Raw genomic sequence first — 26,288 nt, 5'->3', positions numbered from 1 at the left:
CGCAGGGCGCATCCATCTCCACTGCAGAAATTTACGCAGTCTGTGTGGCCATAGATAAGATAGTAAACGAGAACCTCACAAACAGTATTATTTACACAGACTTCTTAAGTGTACTTACAGCTCTCCACTATGGAAACACAATCACTCCTATATACTCGGCGACATCATACACGACATAGTAACAGTCACAGCTCGAGGACAAAAGATAAAACTCTGCTGGGTCCCAAGTCATGTCGGAATAAAAGGAAACGAGAAAGCAGATTTGTGTGCTGCAAAAGCTCGAGGCAAGGAAATAAAGAAAGTAAATATACCATTTAATGACTGCAAGAAATTAGTAGAAAGGAAACTAAGTAAAAAGTGGCAGTCGGCTTGGAACGGTGAAGTGAATAATAAACTACATTTGGTAAAACCAGTTGCTCCAGGAACGTTTCAAGGAAGTGATCGATGCCGTCTCCGAATAGGCCATACGCACCTTACGCACAAATTCCTGCTAACAAGACAAGACAAACCTGTTTGCAAAGAATGCGGAGATGAACTTACGGTTAACCACATTTTATTCTTATGTGTGAAACTGGAAAAATCAAGAAAAAAGTACTTTACTCATTTTTTATAATGAATGCGTTCCCTTTCACCCAACACTGATCTTAGATGATAATGCTATTGTTAACGTACCTTATGTTTTTAGCTTTTTTAAAAAAAAGACGTTCTTGAAAAACTGTAAATTTTGAACCATTGGCTCGCTTTCATTGCATGATACACCTCAGCCACTTTCTCGTTCCTGAGAACAAGGCTGAGGTTTTTATTTCATCGGTTGGGAGCCTCAGAATCCTTGCCCAGCCAAGGATAGCCGCTGGGGCCACTTTACCTGCTTTGAGGCTTTTATAAATTAGCCTTTCCCAGATTCCTTCTCCTCTGTTATTACTGGACAGTACAATCTTTTAGGCCATCAACACCATCGATAATATTTCACCTTTCTAAAGATCCTACAGGAAATTTGTTTTAGAGCTTGAGCTTGGCGCATGATGGCCTTAGCTGCCTATGAGCCCTAATACCCAACACAACACAACACCATCGAAGTGATCAGTGCTTTTACTCCTATCAACGTTGCTGGGACAGCTCGTACCGGCGCGCAATTTCTATGCTGCCAGGGGTGTGCAATTTTAGGACGCTGTTGTTCGTGACGTCCCTTTCCTAATCATGTAAACGGTCAGGTGTACATCGTTTTCTACGGCGTAGCGTTAAGCCTAACTGAACGGGGCTTCCGCCGCCAGCAATGTGATGTGCGCCACACATCCATAGCATGCAGTGAAGTTATTGGAGAGGAGTGGAAAGGCACTACTATTCTGAGCTAGCGCTAGCACATCATGGTAATAAGAGCCGGGTGTAGTGAATCTCAATCTTGAGCTTGGTGTGGTCCGATATATAATGAACATTTCTTTGTCTCTGCCTCTTCATCTACTTGCACTTGAAGAAAGGCGCGCCTAACACCGCGCGCCTAAGGGAAATTTTTTTGAGGTTGCAGTGCTTGTCTGTCACATCTCTGATGCCCTGTCCTGTCGACTTCTTATGGGCAACTCTGTGTCTTTACAGGCCGCACGAAGTTTACGTATTCGAAAGATGTCCTTCGCTCTGTCTTCTTTTCTGCCTGGCTTGCTTCTTTTTTCCTCATTATACTGCGTAACTTATTTAACGTGGATTTTCTTGGTTTCGTTGAATGTTGACCTCTTACATATGCATACCCTATAAGGAGCCCCTAAATTGCCAACCCTTGTCTTTTCTGATCACAACATGGAATTTCTACAGACAGCCATTATGGATAGCTGCAGCAGCTTCATGCTATACAGCCGGAATAAAAGCTACAACGATAATAACGTTATAATATGGCGGTGCAATATGTCATGGAAATGATCTTATTTCAATATCACAGCGGCTGCTTCGCCAATAAGTACCACGGCTAACAGGTTTTGATCCACCCGAGGCGGGTCATAGGCCCTTTTTCTAGGCATTTCAACAAGACGAAGCCGAACACTAGGCCAAGGAAAAGCTTATGCCTGTTGGAAAACCGGTGGGCACACGAGTGTTCAGACCCTACGCATATCGAACCTCGTTATAACGAAATGGGTTATGACGAAATAATGGATATAACGAACGAATGACAAATACCCTTGGATGTTCGGTCGACATGGGCTATAACGAAGCTGCGGCTATAACGAAGTAATCGCCGGGCCCCTTCAACTTCGTTATGATGAGGTATAGTAAAACTTGTGCTGGCCTTTGCGTGCATGGACATTACTGTACATCCTCCTGGACTCTCCATGCATCTCATTGCCTCATGACATCTTCACTTCCCACGTACACTCCACCTCCTTCTTTTCTTTCGTGTTCTGTTCTCCGAGTGTGTAGTAGCAGGAGAGAGTCGCGTTTCCTCCGGGTGACTTCTCAGCCTTTCATTAAAGTTAAACGTATACGAATATTTTCTTAGCACGGGGAGATCTAACATATCCGCGTCTTAGACGATATTCGTATCTGTTCGGAACACGGTTCTGGGGGCACGCTCCTCAGTCTGGCGAAACTAATACTAGGCCGACATTTCTCTAGACACTCCCTTCGCTTGTACGGTGCGTCAGCAGCTCGTAGCTCCTCGTAGCGGTTCAAGGATATCGTTCAGTATCGAAAGCGGCGAGGTCGCGAGATACTCGTGGCCCTTACACGCTGTTTATCAGCGGCGCTTTCTCCTCCTTTGTCGTTACACTTGTGGCAACATGTCTTCCTCTGAACACCCGAGGTCGTATGGGCGACCTTCTAGACGTCGCATCAAAGCTTGCGCCGTCGTGTGCGAACAAGCCACTCTGTACCTGGCGCTGGCAGGTTCCTAATCTTTAACACCTCTCGGTGCTGTTTCTCCTTCCTATGTTGTTCACCTCTGTTTTCGCATCAAGCGATAAGCACCTTTGAGCTGCCGGTGTTGGTTCGCTGGAGCGGTCGCGCAGTCAGAGTCATTCAATTAAAGAAAAACGCGAAAAAAATGAAAGATTACTACTGAACAAACATGAGTGGCCGTTGATGTCGCAGAGGCAAAAAAAATTACGCATCGGAAACGGTTAGGATGGCATACATAGCATTCTAGGGTTGACTGAATATAATCGGAGAAGCCTTAGTCCTACTGTGGACGTATATAGTTGGGCTGGTAATGTTAATTAGTGACGATCACTCAGACGTATGCCGCCCCGCAGGCCTGCACTCTCCGCGGCTTCTCCTCACTAGCCGCCTGCGACTACTGTCCTCCCACTCTTTTCCCTCCTTTCGCCACGTAACATGTGACGTCATATTTTAACGCGATACTAGCGTTAAAGGCCCCGTTGTCCAGAAAATCCGGTGTCGGCGTTTTGAGCGAAAAATCACGAGCAGGTGGTCCTCAGATAGCAACCTAGGAGGCAGGTGGGCCACCTAGGTCACGTGACCTTGCGGTGTCATCACAATCTGCCCACCGGACAGTGAGAAAATTGCCCACTGTGGCAGGTGGCACTTAAATTAATGAGAGGTCACTCTTGCCGAGCGACCTGGGTCGCGCAAGGCCCACCGCTGGGAGCACCTTCCATCTCAGGGCAGTGACGCGTCGCTTAACCACTGCACCACTGCGCCAGGAGGTGTATGAGGACTACCAGGGACCTACGAATGTAAAGCAGAGCATGAACTTACGCATATATATGGGCATCAAGCCATTACGCTATCGCGTCACACCCTTAAGGCGGAGATTATGTGTCCCCTCCAATGTTTGTGTGAGGACATGTACACGTGTCTGGAGGCGGAGAGAGTGCCCATAAACCAAGCTGACGCCTTCAGTAGTGCTTCGGCACCGCAGTATATACGGTCGGTCCTATTCAAGTCTTGGACAGCTTTCCTATAATGTCGCAGAGAATTTGGGCTATCAGGTAAAGAAAGTACTGGTAAAAAAAAAGGCTACGTTCAGATTGACAAACGATATCGTGCAGTGCAGCAACTTGACTGTTGCGAGTGCTGCACGGCGTTTGCACTGGCCGATACCTGCAAATATGTCTCCTCTATACTTCTAAACTCAGCGTGTGATGCATTGTTTTACAGTATCTTCAGAGCTTTCGCAAAAAAGTACTGAAAACATTTGCTACCAGTCAATACGAATTTGGCAGAAACTTTTTGTACTTTGGATATCACGCTTGTCCAAATTAAGCGTGGAGCAGATAGGCTTCCCGACTTTGACTTTCCGGCATCATGACTGGCAATGCATCATGATTTTTTTTTAAATTGCCATATGCAGAGGCAAAAGAAAATATCATGTCAGACTGGAACCTTTTAACAAGGCGTACCTTGCAGCGAGGAGGGTCGAACTGGTGGATTGATGAATGAATTATTACGCAGTGTAGCGAAAAGAAGCTAACGAAGCTAACAAAGTTATCGCGTTCCTGTATTAATTGCCCCATTGCGATCACTCCAAGTTTTTGCCGTAACTCAGATAAACAGGAGTCTTACCTCCAGTACGCTGGTACCCCTGTTGTTACTTTTGTTCGGCCCTTTCGAGCGACATTGCGGCGCTGATGGGGCAAACGTAGCCAGAAACAGTTTTTAATGAGTTCGAAATGTCACCTCCTTTCGGCAGAGCAACGGATTTTGGTCCATTCTACCGGCTGTTCGAGTGCGCGATCGTTGAACCTCGGTCTTTTTACCGCAGGTGCTTGGCGAACGGAAAGTCACTGCGTACCCTCGACATCATGAGTCCACGGCGCGCCCCGGAAGTTCGTTGAGAGGTGAACGTAAAAAGGAAGGAAAACAGAGCACAAAATAGCACACCGATGAGGTGCTAGGTCATGTGTTTTCCTTATGCACAGCTCTCCAAATTTTTAGTAATTTCAAGGGATCGTCGACAAGCGTTGGTCGTTGAGCGTCCAAGGCTGGAGCGCAGTGGCGAAGCGGACGAGAATACGCGCATGCGCATAGACCGCTTGCCAGTTGCAGCGTCGTCTGCTCGGCGGTTCTGCTGACGCGACACGTAACGCCGTGATATTAGTAAAAAAATCAGAGAGCTGTGCAACCGCTATTTCGATCCAGTACGGCAGCAAGCCATGCTGGATGTCGAGTCCGGGGCAAAAGCTTGCAGTATGCGTGAATGGCAACCCAAACCCATAGATCTATTATTAGCTGGTGGCTCTTGTCAGTAATGTGAAAGCTGGACTCACGTTACTCATGTGTGACAGTCAAATGAGGTGATCGTTCGCAGACAGGCCAACTGTACGCCTAGATCGCTTTTCACGACTCCTGGAGACCTTTGTTCCCACTAGCGTTATACGTTAGGGCGCTTTGTGGTTGGTCCTGTCACTGTTTTTCTGCGGCGACAAGGGCACCGCAACGTGTTCTTCTGGCGCGCCCTGCTCGTATGAACGTGCTTTGTTCGTTCATACGAGCACGTCAGCGCAGAAACAGCTGTTAGGTTCTGCGGAGCGGAGGCCGATGCTCCAATTCCAGGCCGGAAATGAGGTAGCTAGCAAAACACAAAAGCGAAAGTTGCACCGAAGGTTTCAGAGAAAGCCAGAAACATTCAATGGCCGCGTACGCACTAATATGGACTTCCATCAAAGCTGGCGGGTGCCCACACTCGTGGCCTTATGGTAGAGCATCCGCTTTGCATTCAGGAGTGTTTGCGTTCAGTCTCCAGTGCCGCCGGGTACCCACAAGTTTTTAAGAAGAACAAGATTTCCACCAGCCTCATGCTCAGATTTACTGGGACCATACTCGTACCTGGGCAAAATCACGAGTTCTCTCTCAGGCTCACGCAAAAAAGTTTAGTTATTCGGCTGTCCTACTCAGATGCTGAATTAAGCAAGCTTGTGCTCATTCAAACTCGTGAATGCAAACAAGCTTAAGCTTACAACCCACTTGGGCTCAATCACTCTCTATGATTGAAGTGTCATCTCGCGCACTACTCATCCGGGCACCCTCACTCACTCTGACTCAGAGCTTCTCGTGGTTAATTCATGTGAGCGCAGTCTCTTTTGCACTTAAGTTGCACGTCTAAAGGCAAGTTTAGGCGCGAGCTAAACAATACTGCTTTTCAGGAGTACGAAGGCGGCTGTTACGATGCATTTTCTTATTCCTCACGCTTCTTGTTTTCATTAGTGACTTTGTACCAGAGCTAATTGAATCGCGAACAGTTTTGTGCTACGTTAGAGTCATAGATAGCCTTTACAGCGGCTCTTTGTTTTTGTGTGTTTCTGTTATCTTTATTTTTTATCACCGTGTTGTGGTCTCGACCACATGGCGTCATCTAGCTTTTAAATGGGAGTATGTTTTAGGCTCTATAACCGCCTTCTGCAGACTTCTCAATCTCCTCTCGTTAGAGCATACTGACACTAGTACACGGGGAAAAGCGGATTCTCCGCGCTATAGGGGCGTCACGGACTCGTGTGCCAATCAGGATCATGGGTTCACTCGGAATCATCAATTCGTTTTTACTCGGATCAGGGGTTCACTCAAGCTTACTCATAACGGCTCTGATAATGATATGAATCTGAGGCTAGAATCATCATGGGGCTCAAATGACGGTCTGAATCTAAGCGTGGATTAAATCATAAGTTGTGAGTGCGCCACCTATGCTGGCGTCTCCTGTGTTTTGACCAGAACGAGCAACCGACTGAAACCCGAGGAACACCTCGCAAACGACTTCCTCGCAGCGAAAGCTTTTCACACTGATGTTCACTAGCTGAAGCCTGTTCCAGCCAGGTTGGCATATCGCTTTGACCAAAGATCAGTTTTTCGAGACACGTGCGCTATCGATCAAGGCATCCTGCTTGCAACTAAGCACTTAGTTTCTGTCTACAGTTCCTGTTTCCTTGCTTTTCATTGGTACTAGGTAATTGTGGTGCGTGTTTTCGTGAAACCTTTGGCTCTCAAACAACTCTCGTCTCCTTCCTTCTTCTCGTCTTATCGCGCTTTAATACTGTGAATGTCTACGTCTCTCGCAGCTGGCTGTACCGCATCAGGCCGTCGGTGCAGCACGCACCATTCACGAAGTACAATGGCAACAAGAACCTCACCATCGACTGGAACTCCAACCACCCGAATCCCAACCAGGTACGTGACTAAGGGCGCGTGATGGTGTGCGGCATTATGGAGAGTTCTGTTACAAAGCCGGCACTGCCTTTGACCATATCCTCTGAGGTTGGTTGCATTGCTTTGCGCAGTACCACTTGCGGCGGAAAAAGTGAAACAGAAGCCTGACGCAGCCAATTAAGCGTCCATTATTTTTTAGTTCAGATGTGAAGCTCGAGAAATATAGTCGACCAGAATGAATGGAGAGTCGGGCTAGTGTTTCAGGCGTCTTAGTCGTAGCGTCGCTGAACGCCGTGGCTGGCCGTGCACGGGCTGCTGAGGGCCGATGTCTGATTTCATGAGCAAGCAGCTTTGAGAATTGGCCTTCTTAGTGGTTGCGGCTTATGCAGCGCTCTACCGTTTGACTGAGTTAACTAATGCACAGTATGGCTAAAGCAAGCTTAAACGTCAGTGCTTTGTCTCAGTGTCTTGCATTCTGTCCATCTTTGATCATACGTGTGGAATGAAAAGAATGGTTGGCGGCTACATAGTTAGGACTGGAATCCTCCATTTTTTAAAATCAAATGGTCAAAATGCATGACTCTGGCGCGTACTCTCTTGAGAGCTGGCTCACTTGGCCCGGCTGTCGTTTATCTGCCTTAGCTGCCTTGTCGTGTAGTGCTCTATCTATCGAATAATGACTGAGCTATTCTTCTCATTAGCATCTACCCCGGCGTAGTCATACGGCTGCAGAGGAAAGCTATACAGCTTTTACAGAAATTTTGCAGTGAAAGAAAAATGAATAATTACGATCTTATAAATAATTACGCTAATTGGTAATTAGGGTAAATAATAATTACTTCCTTATTACAAATGTATTCCGCCTTGGAGGATTCTCCTATATGTTGGAAAACCACCATTCTACAATTCGAGTAATTGATCAGTGCGATGTCGCCCTACTTCCTGCCAGCCATCCTGGTTAACTCAGTTGGTTGAGCGACTGGCGCGGACAGACGGTGGTCGCGGTTTCGAATCCTGGACCAGGACGCATTTTTCTTGAACTACGGACTTTCTGTGAAATATGTATAGCTTTCCTTTGTAGCCGTATGACTTCGCTAGGTGGCGCTGAGTAATTACTCCCTTATTACTCGCATCCCTTAACTGTGTGGTATCCATCCCGATGTCGATGCAGGCACAGTCAATCTTCCTGAGTCCCTAGGGTTTAGAGATTCCAATAGCGACGTAAATAAATCTGCGGTGGAAATTAGCAAAAAGCGATTGGAAGATTGGTGGCTCAAAATCAGAGAGGTGACATAAGGTTAAAAGTGTAGGAAGACGTATTTAAAGAAAATTGCGAATTTTAATGACTTGCAACACAGTTAAACAAAAAAAAAAAGCTGAGCATGGTGTACAACTGCCATCACTTCGTTTCGAAGGGGACGCTCCTTCTTTCCATTCATCCAACCATCCTTATTAGAAGCCTTCTCTGTCTTGGAGGATTCCCCTCCAAAATTTGGATGTCTCTTGTGAGTGGGAAATATTTTCTTAAAATAAAATCTGAACTTTTTGAACAGCCATAAACATGCCCTCGTTACAGGGCGGCCGGCAGATCTGTAGGCGAGGCAGAGAACTCTGCACGTCACGGCATGAATGGGCAGGTACAGGTTTCCCCTTAACTCTGAAAACTATGCCTTCGCGCCGCACCATTGGGGGACTTCCCATTGCCTACTGAGGGGACAAGAACCAGCCTCACTCCTCCGCACTGCAGGATGCCTTCCGTGGCGCAAAGAAATGGAAAGAAGGCAAACTTTTATCTCCGATATAATGAGCGCAATCGGGCATTTTCATGAAAGGCATCGTATTCCTTCATGATAAAGCGGCGTCTGAGGGAAAATTTTTACACTGTATCATAATAGTGCATGATTTATTGAGTTGCGTATTGTCTCGCCTGTCATAATGGTTACGGGCATTGTAGGTGACTGCACAGCATCGCGCAGTCAACATTTTCTCTTTTTGAAATTTGCGTGGTTGTGATGCGTTTCGCATTTCGTTTGGCTTTGTGTCGACTAACTTAATCCGTTACGCGACCGTCTATTGCAAAACACGGCTAGGACCCAACATGGAGAAACCACGAAACAAAGCCTGTATAAGCCTTTCTCACAATGCAGCCGCAGGGCTGATTTCTTGCGGGGCTTAGGCCTCTGTCACGACTCGGCATTCCAGGCCAACCTATATGACTTTCCTTCGTTGTTTTCTTGTGTCACCGTGTGATGCTGACCAAATTCGGTGCACGGATGCTTCGTGCAGTTAACCTTAAGTGTGCATTACCAATGTGACACTTTGTCCTTCATCATTCTAGCTCCGCTGGAAACCCTTCAGCATTCCAGAGCTGGAAAAGTCGTCCGTCGACTTCGTTGACGTGAGTAGGCCTAAACGCTTTCTGTGCTGCAATCCCCCAAACCCCCTCTTCCCCCCTTTTCTGCGCGATTCTCTTTGTGGCATAATTAAGCGACCTGAGCTTTACTTAGCCGCTAACAGTTCTAAGCTTTCGGTGACCGATATATCGAGGAGCCTATAACGCAAGTCTGCGATGCCAGGAGGTAAGGTGCATTTGCTCAAAAAGTAAAATCTACACAAACAAGAAAAATGAGGCTAGAATTTTCACTGACGAAGGAAGTGGTGAACAGGGCAGCGAACGTTTTCCAGGCGCTTTGCAACGGGTAACTCGCTGTGTACGGGATTAGACACCCGTGCTTCGGAGGTTTTCAGAAAGGTTTCGTGACAGCTTCCCACCATGTTAAATACTCCAGTACATAACTGTTCTATAGTTGCGCTAAACTTTCTGTGGCACCGCAGCCGAGGCTATACTACATCTCACAGATCATTTGCAGCGCTGTGAAGGCTGCGGCGATCTGAGCCAATCAGAACGGCGTGCACCGCAAAACGTAATCCGCCCTTCCGACCACCTCGTGACTGGTGGCGCCATCTCGGGGGAGAAAATAGAACCAATGTCAGCACGACTCCGCGAACTCCATTTCTACGAATGGCGGTGCACCAATTCGCAGCAGGCCTCCGGAGTGCTGTGTTCGTGCGGGCCTTCGCTGCTAACTTAACCTGTGAATGAAAAGCTCGCTGTACTTTCAAAACACTAACCTGGACTACCTTTTCAATTACTGCAAAAGTTGTTCTCAAAAACAGTCACAACACTGGTCAGATATTTCAGGGATTATTTCTTGTCTCCTTTAACCGTTATTGGAAGAGAGATCTACTTCAGAGTGCTGCAAGCGACTTGTGAGATTAAGTATAGGCAGTAAAGGGAAGCTGGCGGGCTTTTATCCCCGCCCCATGTCAAGGCGCCAAGTAGTACTGCCTTTAAAGAAAGGTTGCCCCTCATCCGGTAACAGAAGTCGGAAGCCCCTGTAGCAGACACAATACCTTATCGCCGCTTTCTCCCCTGTCGCCTAATCCTGTAATTGCGAATGATGGCTCGCAGAGTCGTTCTCTTGTTGAGCGCGAAAGAAGGCTAGAACCTTTTGCGTAAACTTGTAGGGCTCGTCACCGTCGTCTTGAGGACTATGCTTTAGTGCGGTGCCACAGAAAGTTGTCCGCAAGTGCAATGCATTAAATGCGCCATTGAAGACATAAACGTACTTTAACTTTGTGATGCGCAGCCCAGGGGACATTGGAGCGGCGTGAAACAGTGAAATATTTGTTGCCTTAGCTTATCGAAGCGCAAACTCTGAAACTAAAAAAAAAAAAAAACGTCACTTGTCAGCTGATATGCATATCGTGCTTTATCAGTGACTTTTTCTCTGCTAGCATTTGCTGCTTATTGTTACAAGCTCTCCTGTTTGGTTCCTGATTACTCCTTCTTCTCGTGCAGGGATTGAACACCGTGTGCGGGGCGGGTGATCCAAAGACTCGCCATGGGGTGGCCGTTCACGTCTACTGTTGCAACATATCCATGAAAGACAAGTACGTTTTCACCTTATCTCTGTATATAGCGAGCATTTGAATGGCTATTACGATAGCATCTGCACGTGCCATTGCCCTCAAGCGACAGTCGCTTTCTTTCAAGCACTTTGGAACACTCAGTTTCGTATTACGTCTTTAGGTGTCCACATCTGTACAAAGCGAGCCATCACGGACCAGTAGTATAGAGAAGAGGTAGACAGACGCCAAAAAGCGTGTCCATAAATTGGGTTCTAAGTTTTTTAGACCTGACTTTCGGTAACTGTGGAAAAAAACCACTCTGAAAAGAAAGGAAGAAAAATGTAACCGGGAAAGATCGAACTCCAAAAGCAGTAGCTGGTGACGAGAGCAAGTGTGTCAGTCCAAAAGATAGGATTGATTTTCAAGGAAGGGTGCATTCTTTCTCATATTCACAAACATTTACGCAAATGTGCCAGACAATGTAGAAATGCTTTCAGCGACTGCCTTGTCGCTCGTGTGGTTATTCGGTCATACAACGACACCCCAGTGGTTGAGCGCCTGCCTTATAGGAGCACCGCGTTCTATCCTAAGTGACTTCTGGTGGTGGTGGTGAAAAGCGTTTAATAATGTTTGCATAAAGGTTGACAAGGAAGCAGCCTCCAGTGGGCCGCTCCCCTTACAATACTAGGTGGATCCCATTATTCACGGATCCCATTGGTCTTGACCGCCACTCGAGCTCGCTGAACGAGGGCTTGTTGAGCAGCCGAGTAGGGCCGCCTCCCAGCCCTCTCGGGTAGGGGAATGGGTCAGGGGTGAAAGAGAAGGATTTTGCTGACATGCCAAGACCACATGGAAGGCGTCAGACACCTCCCCACAGAAAGAGCAGAGGCCAGGGAAAGAAGGATCGAAATGTTTGAGTACTGCCGGGCACAGTGGAGTGTTAGTAAAAAGTCTAAGAAGTATTCTTTCGCCGTCTTTCCCTAGCCACTTGAGAGGAGCCTGGTGCTGACGGTGCGAGTACCGGTAATAAGCGGATATATCTTTGAATGTTAAAGGAGGAATGGTGTCCTGATCCAGATCGGTAGGGTCTACGTCGGGGGCCCGCTTTTAGTGAGTGCTCGGGCGGCCGACTTCGGGGAGCCAGTGTGTTTTTCCAAATTCCGCTCCTTGTTCATATCTGCTACAGACGCGAGGCGTTCGCGCGCACAAGTAGTGAAAGCTTGCCTTCAAAATTATTGAATGCTTGCAGAACAATTGAGTAAGTATTTTCAGTCTTTCTTGTCTTCATTCTTTTCTCTATTTTTTTCGCATTTTTTCATCTCATATTCTAATTGGGACAGGTGCCCTTTGCGCTAGCTCTTACCAGCCTCTTTAATGTACTGTTCTCGCGACTGAATTTCTCGTTTCTACTACTTTTATAGTACTTTGCAACTATTGATCTACTATTGTAATACTATCTTTACTGCTCATTAACAAAAGTAAGAACAGTAATATAAATACTAAGTCCATTCTTCCCTTTCAGCAACCACTGGCTTTAGTGAGGAAAAACGAGAAATGTTTGTCTGCATATAACGTATGCGGTTGTTCTGTCTCTTTCCAGGGCGATGTACAATTCCGACGGAGACTTCCTTATAGGCAAGTCATCCTCCTTCGAGCAGTTTCGCGCTTCCATGGCCGTGGTGGAAATGTGGGCTGGGCTCATTGTTGTCTTTGAACGTTGCAGTTCCACAGCAGGGCAGCCTGTCCATCGTCACAGAGTTCGGCCGGATGCGCGTCGACCCGAACGAGATCTGCGTCATCCAGGTATGCTAGGCGCAGCTGCTGCTGCTTCGTGTTCTCTCATTTCATTTTTTTTTTCAATGCTGGCTTGCGCGAAATCTGTCTTTACGGACCAAGAAAAGAACGCATGACTAAACTTACCCGGCTATACTGGTTCGAGCTTTATTCCACCTCTGGCACGCAAAAACACCCCTGCCCTGACAAGTGCGCACGAGCACAGACGCACGTGCACGGACGCACGCGCGCACACAAACACTACTTATATTTTATGAAATTTGAGAATCGCCTCTGCCGTGTGCTTAGAAATAACCCGGATTTCTATTTTCATAAGTCACAGCAGGCTGCTCACGCTTGACTTTGCTGATAGTAGGTTATTGCACAGAAAGTACGTCGTTAAGTATGAAGTAGTCGCCTTTGTAGGAATCCCGTGTCTATCCACGTGTATATGCCTCTTGTGCTGCGGCGAATGACTTTGAGATTTGACGATATTTATCCAGTCTATTCCCACACTGGGTTCCTTTGACTGTTCAGTTGCTTGGCGTTGTTTATAGTCTATCTGGCCCAACATAAGGCAAGGGCAATGTTTGTAGTGATTTATCTTGCAATAAAAACAAAATGAACAAATGGTATCGTTGATGGTTGCTTATTGTGCCGACTAATATTATTTTTTTCTGATGAGCAGAGAGTGTGAACCAATTATTAAGCCTAAACAGCTCGGGTTTTTCGCTGGACAGCGCACCATGGGCTGGTGCTTGAAATCAGGGACGCCGTCATTGGTGCCTTCTATATGCTTCATTCTTCTGTAAGCCTTTACCCATCAATATAATTTCTTCCTGTTATGCGCCGAGGCAGTAATCAACACTAAATATATTGATCAGAGGCAAATCTGCGACCAGTTCCAGTTAGTATGTTTTGGCGCGTCAAAACAAATACGAATTTTCTGAATAAAAGGTTCCTTTACTAGAAACAAAGATTCTGAGCTTCGAGCACGGCGTGTGATACTCAAAAGTTCCCGGCAATGCGTTGGTCCGCGCGCGCTGACAGCGACTGCAGCTACTGCCAGCTGGGGGCGCCACTGCAGCGGCTAGAAGATGCACTTTCCCTGGCGCGGGATCTTTCAAGCGCGCAGTCGTTCCGCAAAGATATCGATTACCGTTGACATTGCTCTGTGTGCGTTTTCCTTCGTTTCGCGCGTGCACTGGAGGTGCCATTGGGGTTCATTGCGGAGCCATGTAAGTTCCTAATCAGCACATCCCATACCTAACTCCATTAGTAAAAATAATTTGTTCTGACGACGTAGTTTACTGAGGAAGAAATAGTAGTAAGGAATCGCGTCTGATTTTTTTTATGTGTTGCACTGAAGCAGTCATTCAACACCTTTAATCAACTATATAATATGCTCACGCTCTCCGGCGGGTACCATGCTCTGGCATTTTTCTAGCTTCCCCGCCTTGCGTTCTCAGCAGCTTGAGGAGTGCCTTGGTAATGTCATTCTTGATGCCATAGGCATCATAAGAGGCTTCTCGCACAGCTTCTGCACTCACCGTTCGAGTATACGTTCCACGTGGCATTTGCGGCATTGCAGGACGTTCCTCGTCCGCCGCTATGGATGGAGGTGGCGCTGATGAGCATTCTGAAGGTTAGGCCGCATACAACACAAGTACACTCGCAATTAGATGATTTACAGCCGCCGCCGTAGATCAGTTGGCAGAGCACTGTGCGCGGTGTGCGGAGGTCGTAGGTTGGGATCGCTTCTGGGACATGTGGGTGTTATTTCTTCTACTTTTTAACCAATTGTACTTCGTGGAACAAAATGATTGCACTACTAATTTACAGTACACCAACGCCACAAATAAAACTAATAAAGAACGTTCTCTTATGGTTTACTTAGTTTCAATGACATGTTGACTTCCTTCATATCTATAGCGGTCATACGTTACAAATGACGTCTGTGACATGAAATTGTTGCGGCCTGGTTGCGCCTTTAGGGGCATTGCACGTAGTTTTCTTTTGCGCGCGTAATCAAATTTTCATACCCAAGTTTTGGTTTTAGTTTATGATACTGTATGCACCATTATCTGACATCTATCTACGGTGTTATCGACAGTAATAAAGGCGTAGTTAAACCGTTATTAAAAGGCATGTGAGTGACAATGAGCAAGGCGTGAGTAGAGGGTTTAGTAACCGTCGCTTGCGTAATACGCTGGCGTAATACGGCGTGTTCTCTTCTCTGCATTGCAGCAAGGCATGCGCTTCCAAGTGTACGTGTCCGGTCCTAGCCGTGGCTACGTACTCGAGGTCTTCGACAACCACTTCGTCCTGCCCTACCTCGGTCCAATCGGTAAGAGTCCGGACAAGTGACGGCTTGTCCCCTGCAGCTGATTGCTTTTGTACAACGTTTGTCAGAGCGGTCGCTGTCAAACCTTGCGTAAACACTGTGATTACAATGTGAGGCGACGGGGGAAGAATTGCCGGAATCCTCGGGGACTCGGTCCATTGGGCAATACTCTGGGGTGGTGATGGCCCATTCCTTGCAGCTGATTACTTTTTAATAATGCCTGTAGGAACTGTCACTGCGTAAGTGTTGCGAAAACACTGTTATGATTATGTTACGCAATACATGCATGGTGATGAAACAATGCGTCCATAACAGGCTTCACGTTTTAAGGCGTTACCTTACGGAAAGTAGTTTTCGGGCTAAAAAGAGAAATTCGTGAGAAAAAAAAACTGGCGCAACTGAATATGATGGACAACGTGTCAGACACGAACAGCGCGGGCTGTGCAGTAGCGCCTCTGTTGCGCTACCGGGTTTTACAAGTACGAGTACGATGAACCAACAAGTAGTGAAATTGAAAAGCACGCACCGTATCATTGGGCGAAAATTCCTCTCCTTAAAGCAAGAGACAATAGACTCTATCCGTTAGCCAGAGAGACGAAAAAGAAAAGAGCACATGTAAATAAAAACTTCAGATAACTCTTGAATCTTGAATAAACAGCGCGAACAAGGACGAGCACAAAAGACAAGAAAGCGAACGACACGGCGCTGTGGGCTAACAATGACCCGTTCTGTGGCTCCGAGAGAAACGCTACTCAGTCGCTGTAGCTCGAGGTTGTTGCATACCCGGCAATTCCGGACAAAAGCGTTTTTGAGCGGGAAACCGTCTATGATCGCAGTTTTTCATATAATGTAAGATTTCACTATAAGAATAAATATATCCGCAGATCACCCGACGGCAGTCTTGTATCTTTTTTTCTATTCACGTTCTTGCGTCAAAAGTGTTCCCTTTTGGTTTTCTATGGAAGTCCTAACTGTTAGATGCGACCGGTGGAAGCACTTTAAAAGAAAGATTTCCCTCCATATCGGATTAATTTACTATTACCTTCAAAATTTTCATGACAGTGTCTTACAATTTTCTAATGTTCAAAATTTTGCCCGAGAAAGCTGGACATGAACCTGTGGTTTGTCCTGATGCTGTAGATTTTATTTTTCTGGTACCTCTGTGAGGGGTCTTGTTTCCCTGTAGCTGTCGGAGATAATTATCGATGGCTGTTTGCTTCAGGATGTTGAATGATAGGCTGGGAATTGGTTGTGGCTATTTTCTACGCTGATATTAAATAGTGGGGGAGGGGTAGGGGTAAAGGGCCTGACTTTTGTTTAAGCCCAAGACGCTGTTGGCTCTTTCAGCCGTGCTTTTAACATGTGCAGAGGGATGCAGAGTGAACTGTATGCAATCATAGCGAACTCGATTGGTTTCATTCGACAGGCAGTGAAACTTAAGTCGTTCTAGCATATTATTCCTCACCTGATCGCTTGGTTTATTTTAGGTATGTTGGCAAGATCGTCAAAGGCAATCTTCAGCACTTTTTTTTCTTCCTACAGTGTTTTAACAGTCGGTTTACCCGGCTTTAATATATACTTACCTGATGCAGCATTTCCGTGTTTGACTGAACGGTTATGCGCCTTGGCAGAACAGCAGAATCTCGTAACGCATCCTTGAGCGGTCTGTGACAGCAGCGCGTGACACCTGACTCACCTGTCCAGGTGCCAACGGGCTGGCCAACCCCCGCGACTTCAAGACGCCCACGGCATGGTTCGAGGACCGCGATGTCAGCGGCTTCGCTATCATCAGCAAGTACCAGGGATTCCTCTTCCAGGCCTCTCAGGTCAGTCTTCGTAGCGACATCTGGGAACAGTGAGTCGGCCGAACGAAAGCGTAAAATGGTTGATTATCTTTTCCGACAGCTCTGCTTAGCACATAAAGCCTACGAGAACTGGCAGAAGTAAGCCATGTTGATATTCATGTTCTCATGTTTTTTTTTATCCCTTCTGTGCCGGGAGCTTGTTTTTCAGCTGGAATAAACACAGCGCGTCCGTTATGCAACAACAGCAATAACTCGAAAACTTTGACCAGGGCACAGTGAGTTTCCATTCGCAGTATAGGAAGGGCATGAGACTGAATACCCTGCTCCTTAGCTTTCTATCAGAGCAAATGTCGGCGGCACTCCTGTCTGCATCCATGTACGTGGGTCGAATCGATCATTCCGTCCCATACACTGACTTCTCTGTGTGCCGTATGGGGCCACTTCCCACACTGGTTTCTACGGGCAGGCAAAACTTTACCGGAGAAAGAAGGGGGGCGGGGAAGGTGAAGATACCTAGTATGTTTCGAGCCATGGAACTCAATGGTACTCAACCATGGAACCATGGTTAGCTACCTAGGAGTCTGACATCTCCTTCTTACTGCTCTATTCATGTTTCTCTAGCCATGGCCTCGTGCACAGTTCGCTGGAAAATTAACGTAAGACGTCTATCGCCGCATACAACACTTTCTAGAAGTTTGCTTCTCAAAAATATGACAAGATGAATCGTTGTGAGGTAGCCGGTAGTTTGTAGTGGATTGAGATGTGCTTGCCATAATCTTATGGAAAGTGTGATGTGGCAGATGGGCACCAGTCGAGGTGATATTTGTTCACCTTGTGCGCAAATTGACATTATCACTTGTTTTTTTATATTTATGCATTTTTTTATTCATGCGCAGAACCATTCGCCCTTCGACGTGGTTGCATGGCACGGAAACTACGTGCCATACAAGTACGACCTGGCCAAGTTTAACACTGTCAACACGGTCTCCTTCGACCACATTGTGAGTCGGCTACATAAGCTGTATATAAGGCATACCATTAATCTCTCACGATATTTGCACACGTGACCACTATTGCTGCTCATTGCATCACTGTTGCTAAACCTAGCGCTGTTACCACCATGTCGTAGACAATAGATGTCCGGCTCCTTTGGCCAACGAACTTCCCACCATGGTAGCCCTGTGGTTTTGGCTCTCTCCCGCTGATCCCAAAGTTGCAGATCCCAAAGTCCCAGATCCGCGCGGGGGTGATCATAGACTAAGTAGAGGAATGTTCCGGATTAGTTTCGAACGAGAGTGTCCTTTAACAGGAGAGTGTTCTTTAACGTGCACTATAACTGCAGACATCGCAAAGGCTTTTTTTTTGCATTTGACCTCCATTGAAATGTGGCTGCCGTGGCAGGGATTCGATCGTACTGCTTAACAGCTGGACGCCACAGCCAAGGAACCACTGCGGCACGGATTACATTCTCGTGATGAGAACTTTGTTTAGCTGACGACAATCTACCTTTCTTCGGACGCAAAATATACAGATTTTTGGAGTGTACATAGGGGACAACAATGTGACAAAAAGAAAAAAATCAAGAGATTGAAGTGACTCTTAACAGAATGAAGAAAAACTTGAAATGAATTGTAATCTGTACAGGACTAAGTATTCGGTTTCTGTCGCGTAGAATATAAATAATACGGTAATCCTTCGTATCAGGAGCTTATAGCGGATGACTTGGAAATAACAGGTGTTATTGCTATGTTCGCTGAACATCGCAAACGCGGCTTTTTTGCCGCATACGCCAATCACCGCTACCACCGCAGGACCCGTCCATTTTCACCGTGCTGACGTGTCCTTCGACCAAGCCGGGCACCGCCATCGCCGACTTCGTCATCTTCCCGCCGCGCTGGTCGGTGGCGGAGAACACCTTCAGACCGCCCTACTACCACCGTGAGTACTCCTCCCAACGCCAACTCTTGCTCTGCGCCGCGTGTTTTCATTTTGCGATGCTATGAAACTCTGAAAAATGCACGCAGCTTCAGCATTTGCGCTTTCGAATTGAAGGTAGATGTTCGTGCAGTTAAGTTTTACTATATTGAATTAGCGATTCGAAGCGTCTAGGCTAGGCTTTATGGAGCCATATGCAGGTGAGACAATGAATGGTGAAAAGTGAGAGCGGCATAGCACGGGATAGACTTAAGAGCAGAGCAGGATCTTTGGCGCGGACATGCTTATCCCAGACAGTTCCTTCAGGCAAGCAGGCGCACATAAAGTATTTGCCAAACTTTGACAGGCTACATGGTTTGCTTCGCACTCGTATGGTGTAGCCCTTAAGGCTTCAGTATGGAAAAAAGAAAGGCCTTGAAAGGTGACGAGAAGGCTTCCCCTTAGTTTACAGAGATCAGAGATTTAGAGCTTGAGGAATGGCATAAGTACTTCACTATTCAACTTAGAAGCAAACCATGCAGCCTGGGTACTTATGGCAATTGCAGTACGCCCACAAGTATTTTGCTAATAAACGTATCGTAGTGGCACCTCGAGATACTTAGGGTACAGAACCTTTTATGTTCCCTAAATTTTAATGCGTGCATGCGCTTGAGAAAGAACCGATGTGAGGACGGCAACTATAGGGAAAAAAATCCATTTTGTTCTGCCACTCACATTGGCAGAGACGTCGCGAAGATATTCTACGGAAGACCTTAGCTACTGCTTAGGCGCATAAGCTAGGTGAGAAATCTTCGTGTACAACGGAGTATCGCATTGACGGCCCATTTCGGGATCTGCTCTTCAACGCAATAGTGTGGCTGACACACTAGGATACCGGCGGTTGAAGTAAAACTGCAAGTTTGGGATGCCAGTAAACAGGGGCACGCGTAAATGTTTTGATTTAGCACGTCCCTTAATAAGCAGGTAAACGGAGTTTCAGGCTACGAATGCTCCGTACTGCATGGTTGAAAAACTTGAGAACGCGTGAAGTAAAAAAAAAATATCATTTGATAATTGGCAGTTTTCACCTTCATTACGAATATTGGTAAAGTGAGTCAATGTACGTTAACGGGGGCGCAGCTTTCAGCAAATAAGTTTTTATTTCTCGCTAGATTTATTTTATGCACGTTAACAATGATTTTATGACTGTTCGCACAAAATTTCAGTTTTGTTTCTCACTAACATTTATTTCTACACTTGAATTCTCTTAACGTCCATTAGAATTTTTTATGCATGCTGCAGGCCATGACAAGCTAAGATTTATTTTTCGCAAAGCAAATATTTTTACTTTTCATTTCATGCGCTGTAGCTGCTATAGACATCTCTAGAATGTGAACAAGATAACATACTAGAAATTTGTACTACAAAACACAAACAAAAGAAGCATGTCATTCCCCGCATGGCCGTTTACGCGTTCAGCAAAACAAACGGGTTCAGAGCAAACCAAACAGTTGTGAATCAATCCGTTGAACAAAGGAAGCAACAAACTACCAAAACAGCATTGAGAGCATGGAATTTAAAGTAGAGCACCACATTTGCTTCCAAAGAAGGCACTATGGTTGTATTCGGTCAGGTCCTTTTGAATTCAGTGTTTCGTGGCGGCATCTTTCTTCGCATGGTGGCTCTTTTAGATTGCTCGAAGTCGTGTTTTGCATGCTACAAGGAGCTGCTCATCCATCACGTTCATTACACAGTTTGCATCGCCGCGATCGAGCCACTTTCGTCAGACGCGCTACCAACCGAACCTAAAGTGCTCGGACGTGCGTCCACAACGTCCTCAGCGATAAGGTCATTCGCAACAGCCCGCAGAGAGGTGTTCTTACCATTCATGCAGCTGGCAACTTTCGTTTGGAGCTGCCGTAACAATGCAGCGTTTTGTATTGTTTTTAAAAGACCGTCGGTCCGTGATTGCCGAGGCCCAAACTCAAAACAGTGTAACGTGAGAAGAGAATGCACAGTCGGCCACAAAGGCAGACGCCGCTCCAGCGTAAACGAGACCGGTCGCCAGGGGGCAACCGCGGAGGAGACCAACGCGGCAGTCGCTTGACGAGGACATGAAAATTCCGCTTTCAGAGCGAGAGCTCTCATCATCGTAATCAACATCATCAGCCTGACTACGCCCACTGCAGGGAAAAGTCCTCTCCCATGTCTCTTTTATTAACCCTGTCCTTTGCCAGCTGTGGCTCCCTATCCCCGCAAACTTCTTAATCTCATCCGCCCACCTAACTTTCCGCCGCCCCCTGCTACTCTTGCCTTAATTGTCTTGAAATTCACTCCGTTACCCTTAAGGACCAGCGGTTATCTTGTCTTCGCATCACATGCCCTGCCGAAGCCCATTTCTTCTTCTTTATTTCGACTGGGATGTCATTAACTAGCGTTTGTTCTCTCACACACTCCGCCCGCTTCCGGTCTCTTAACGTTACGCCTATCAATTTCCTTTCCATAGCTTTCCATAGAGATTTCCATACCGAAAGCTCTACTCCTACACTGCAAAGCTGAAGGTCATGTGGCTATGCAATATGACCTTCAAACCAGGTGGAGTGGAGGCTTGGCTCTGACGTCATGCAACGTGACTCGCCACTCCTCGCCACAGCTGCGCGTGTTGAGCAGACGGCGCTCGCTCTCCTCGAAACTATCGAATCACGTGACTCACTGCACATCGCCACAGCTGCGTATGCGGAGCCGATGGCACTCTCGTAACTGTCTGAAATCGCGTGACGCGCCGTTCGCCATATAAAAGCGTGTGGCGTGTGCTTACCTTCAAACAAAGCCATGGATGAGCAATGTGCCGGAACTAGTGCTTCGATGATGTATCGTGGCTGTCCAAGCCAAACCAATCATATAAAATAAAGTTTAAGCAAAGCTAAACCATGCATAACCATGCTTAACAGAGCTTTCGCTCGTCTTACTAGGTGCAGTCGGGTTGAAGCACAGCTAATTTTTTTTTGTGTTTGCTTCGGTGTGTGTGTGTGTTCGGGCTGAGTCCTGTTTTGAAGAAGAGGAATCAAACTTTCCTCAGTGTGGAATTATAGTCTCTCTCGCCCGCGGCGCTACAAAGGTACCGCTGTTCGAAAAAGCCGGTTATTATCAGGTTTAAGTGAAACAGGACCAGCGCTGTTGACATAAAAATTTTTGGAGCACTCACCGGGAGATTACCACAAAGGAACTTCGGGACTGCATAAAAAACGGATCCAATGAGCGGATACTTGAATTTTGGAAAACTGAATTTTCGGCCATTTGTCTTGAACTGAAAGCCGCGTCCCTCTTTAAATGAGCTGCAAAGGTAAGCCTTGGAGTTCAAATCAAAAGCTGCTGAAGAGACGTATTAAGGGACCCCCACCTTTTTGACATGACTTCTTCGCACAGCAGGGTTAAACTCCTATATGAATGTAGCATGCGCAAAGGATCAGCGGCGACCTGAAATGTTTTTTTCTTATTATTTCTGCTGCAAGTCTTGGCATTCTTACGCGTATTTTTTTAGTACAGAGACGTACTTTCACTAACACGGGCGGCGGCGAAAGTGTCCGCCTTCTTAGCACTATACAAGGGCTACTGTTTCGGTTACGTTTTATTCGCAAGTGAAGTCAGGCTTTTTTATCAGAACAATGTCCAATTTCTTGCGCTGAAACTGCTGCTAACGTTGCATGGGTTCGCCCGTTTTTTCTTCCCTCCTTCAGGAAACTGCATGAGCGAGTTCATGGGCCTCATCTGCGGCAAATACGAAGCCAAGGTACGTACACGTCACATTCGCCCTGCGTAAGCTTGAAGCTGATAGGCTTGCAGGCCTCTCTCCGGTTTAGCGGGGCAGCTATGCACATAGCTGCAGGGTAGCAACCGGAACCCCTTTCTGGTTAACATCCCTGCCTTTCCCTCCTCCTCTTTATCTATCTATTTATAGCGGAAGCCGGAAGAGAACCCATTCAGTGAACGAGACCATGTCTTACTGGACATAGGTTCGTTGCTGGTACTTGAGTTTCTTCCAAGTAAGCAACAGCTTGCTTCCGGGTACCCTAGTCATAATCCGTGAACAGAGGAAATTTGATTAGGCTGATAATGCAGGTTGGTCGCATGGAGTCCCACGAACCGATGCTACATTTGACGCTGCTCCACCGAGAAAAAAATGAAAGCCGGAAATAAGATACATTATTACACGTTATTTATATCGCGACTTAAATTCACAAGGCGTTGTTGAAACGTAGAAGCCGTGAGAGAAAACTGTAGATTAAAGCAAGAAGCGGGAGGATCTGGCTCTAGGAGAAAAACTGCAGCTTGAAAAGTGAAACCAACCTAATATCCGCTCTCATTTAATTTCTAATTAAAATTGAAACAAACGAACAGGTGCCATTTCACAAGGGCCCTTCACGAGGGTCCACTCTCGCTAAGCAGTGTTGTGTTTCGCCGTTCCCAGGAGACGGGCTTCCAGAGCGGAGGTGCCAGTCTGCACAGCATGATGACCCCGCACGGACCGGACGTGGACTGCTTCGAGGGTGCTTCCAAAGCCAAGCTGACGCCGCAGCGCATCGGGGACGGCTGCATGGTATGCTCTCATGTTCGCGGCCACACACGCAAGGTTGAAACGTGGTCGCGTTAGTCGACATTGTGCGCCTTGCTGAATCCACACACGCGAGAAGTGGCAGACGCCATCACTCCGGAAGGCTGTATGATTTTAGTATATTCTTCTGTTCCAAAGCGAACTGACTAACATAAATGGCAGTGCGAGAAATGATAATGGTATTTTTTCACGGACCGGATCTTAGTTTTACGGATGTACCTCAGCCTTCAAGCGTACGCGTGTCAACTAAGAAACAACAGTGACGTACGAAAGTCGTAAAGAGCAATAAAAAGCGGATAAGCTGTTTTTTTGGGCGATTGCATAGAAGTTGTTTGGAGCGAAAATCAGGCGCCTGCAGTCGTCACACCTGGCAGCCTGCCATTCCTGTCAACTGCCGCCTACCAACCATCCTCCTCTTCCTCGCCTCCTCCGCCTTCACCCTGTCCAGTTGTGGGAGAGAGGAGAGAGACGGCTGACCAAGAATGAGTCAGCTCAAATGAAAATGACATACTGACGCAGAAAAAAATTAATAAAACAAGACATAAGAATTTGAATAAAATCAAAACCAGAATAGAATTAAGAGTGAAATAAAATTAAAATTGGAATGTAATCAGAATTTGAATTATTGGTGAGTGAAAGAACAATGCTTCCGCATCAGTGGAATTGATCACCCCTAATTTCTTGTTTGCTAGCCCATATACAAAGACTTGGTTATTGTTCGTGGCTGCGAGAATGTCAAAGCGGTATCCCATGCATACAGCGTAATGCATTGTGTTTGCACCTGCAGGCTTTCATGTTCGAGAGCTCGCTGAGCATGGCCGTCACCCCATGGGCAGAGCATGAGTCCCAGGCCTTGGACAAGGAGTACTACACCTGCTGGCAGGGGCTTCGCAAGAACTTCGACCCCAGCTGGAAGAAGCCTTAGATTATGGAAGTCCCCGCTTCGCATACCTGGACATTTGTCGATAAAAGCCGGAAATGACGCAATGACTCCTAACAGGAAGCTCATCCTATAGACTCGAATCTAAACTAACACTCTGTATCTTGCAGCTCTCGATTTCCGCTGAGTTGAGGTCTTCTATCGCTTAAGAGACTTGTCAGAAATCACGCTCAATTTCTCGTCCTGTCCATAGCGCCGGGAACATGTGTTAACAAAACAAAAACCCAGAAAAGCGCTCACTGCAAGATTAAAACGAGAAAATTGAATTTCTCTGCCTTCGCCACATTTACGAATATTTTTCGTCGTCGTTGCGCAAAAACTCTATTAGCGTGTGCGCTTGACTATCAAAGTGCCAGATATGTTGTAACTTGCATGAAGTAAGCATAGTTCTCACTGGCGCAGGCCCCCTCAGTAGGCCGCGCCAAGCCGTGTTGCTACGAATAGTGCGAACCCTATTGCTGCTCAACGCTACGGGCGCGCTGTTCTCTGTCCGTGCTCTCAGCCCATTACCAGTGTTCGGGCGTGACATTCAAGCTTGAGTGTTTGGTGCCATAATGCTAACTCAAATATGCATTTCATTCCGACTGAGCGGAATCCTTTATTTTTATACACTGCTGTTCTCTCGACCCCTGCTTATCTTCCTAAATCGTGGAAAGAAAGCTTCCAAAGCGTGTTTGAAAATAAAAGATGTCGAAAGAATGGCTTCGCGGGATCATTTTTTCTGCATGCTTTCGTTGTAACAAGAAATGCTTTGAGCCATATGCCGCAAGCACGTGTAAGTGTTTGTTTAGCTGCTTAACACCTGTCTTCTGCGGCGTAAGAAAATAGAGTACAGACCTCAGGGTATTGCCTTCTTGAGAGTTTCACGGCATCTAACGTCCGGTCTGGACCAATCCGGTCGTTTTGATCGTCTCTGTGTCCTGCCAAGAGCTTTTGGCACATCATGTCGTTGCAGTAGATACATGTGGCATTGCAGCTCTGCCTATGGGAGCAGTCGTAGATGCGAATTACAGTAAGTCCTGGAGAGTAACTCGATGTGTTATTATTAGAGGCAAGACGTCCTTGATACACGATGATGCTGACACATTTTTTTTCTGCACGGCTGCACTGACACACCTCAAGGTATACTGCGTAATTAGATGTCTAATTTGTTAGCCGAATCCTGACTGGTTTTGTAGGGCTTAATTTGTGTTCGCACTTCACAACGCACTGTCGATGTTGTCCACCGTTGGTGCGCCAATCGCACAATTTTGCCCGCTACAGTTCAGCTGCCGCATGTTTACTGTTAAGCTGGCTTCAGTAGATACACTCTTCACACAAGACCGCTAGTTATATTTTCATTTGCATAGTAGCGAGTGGTTACAGATCAATTTGCAGTCACGGTCTATAAGTAAGATTAAACTTTCTTCCACTTTAATGATGTTTTGTGAGTTTACCTTTTTCTTGGTATATGAGGCACATCTCTGATGGAAACCTTTTCTCTGCTGTAAGACGGTGAAGCTCCGCAGAAAAGCGCAGTTGACGCATAAAAAATTGTTTGAGAAAACATCTGAAAATGTGGAGCACATTCCCGTTACTATCAAAAGATAAAATTGGCCCGTAGATGTCTCGTAGAAATGAGGCAGGCCTAAAGTATACTAATGTGGTCGGGAATATTCGATGTTTGGAGTCGGCGTGCAACGTGATGAGCCCGCCCCATGGCCTGGCGCACCAGCCGGCAATAGAAAGCAAGTGGCGCGCCATACCCTCTCGCCCTTCTTTGTTCCTCACCCGATGAAAACATGCATGATGTGAGTATAAACTCCGTATAGTATAGTACAGACTCCGCACTTATGCGGAGGGTAAAACTTCGGGAGGGGACGTTATGCGTAAAGTTAAGGAAAAGTTATAGTAAAGCGTTGCAAGCTG

The 26,288-nt window shown here is 46.6% G+C and overlaps 2 protein-coding genes across 2 annotated transcripts in view; one reads left to right on the top strand and one right to left on the bottom strand.

The window, feature by feature from the left end:
* Ask1 (apoptotic signal-regulating kinase 1) overlaps positions 1–5,231 on the bottom strand; it is a 96,022-nt gene extending 90,791 nt beyond the window's left edge. Inside the window, exon 1 of the mRNA XM_077632512.1 lies at positions 5,211–5,231. The gene's annotated coding sequence lies outside the window, so the exon portion shown is untranslated. The remainder of the gene's footprint in view (positions 1–5,210) is intronic.
* The window catches only part of hgo (homogentisate 1,2-dioxygenase), a 33,268-nt gene extending 8,186 nt beyond the window's left edge, over positions 1–25,082 (top strand). The window contains exons 4-15 of the mRNA XM_077632518.1: positions 6,993–7,101; positions 9,419–9,478; positions 10,943–11,034; positions 12,593–12,627; positions 12,716–12,795; positions 15,013–15,112; positions 16,814–16,935; positions 17,811–17,915; positions 18,726–18,852; positions 22,566–22,618; positions 23,297–23,425; positions 24,228–25,082. Of these exons, the coding sequence (XP_077488644.1) occupies positions 6,993–7,101; positions 9,419–9,478; positions 10,943–11,034; positions 12,593–12,627; positions 12,716–12,795; positions 15,013–15,112; positions 16,814–16,935; positions 17,811–17,915; positions 18,726–18,852; positions 22,566–22,618; positions 23,297–23,425; positions 24,228–24,365 (1,150 nt within the window). The 3' untranslated portion in view covers positions 24,366–25,082. The remainder of the gene's footprint in view (positions 1–6,992; positions 7,102–9,418; positions 9,479–10,942; positions 11,035–12,592; positions 12,628–12,715; positions 12,796–15,012; positions 15,113–16,813; positions 16,936–17,810; positions 17,916–18,725; positions 18,853–22,565; positions 22,619–23,296; positions 23,426–24,227) is intronic.
* The last annotated feature ends 1,206 nt before the right edge of the window (positions 25,083–26,288 follow it).

Source organism: Amblyomma americanum, chromosome 7 (genome assembly GCF_052857255.1).
Source record: "Amblyomma americanum isolate KBUSLIRL-KWMA chromosome 7, ASM5285725v1, whole genome shotgun sequence".
NCBI classification, from domain to species: domain Eukaryota; kingdom Metazoa; phylum Arthropoda; class Arachnida; order Ixodida; family Ixodidae; genus Amblyomma; species Amblyomma americanum.
The sequence above is the reverse complement of the archived record's forward strand: the minus strand, read 5'-3'. Positions and strand labels throughout refer to the sequence as shown.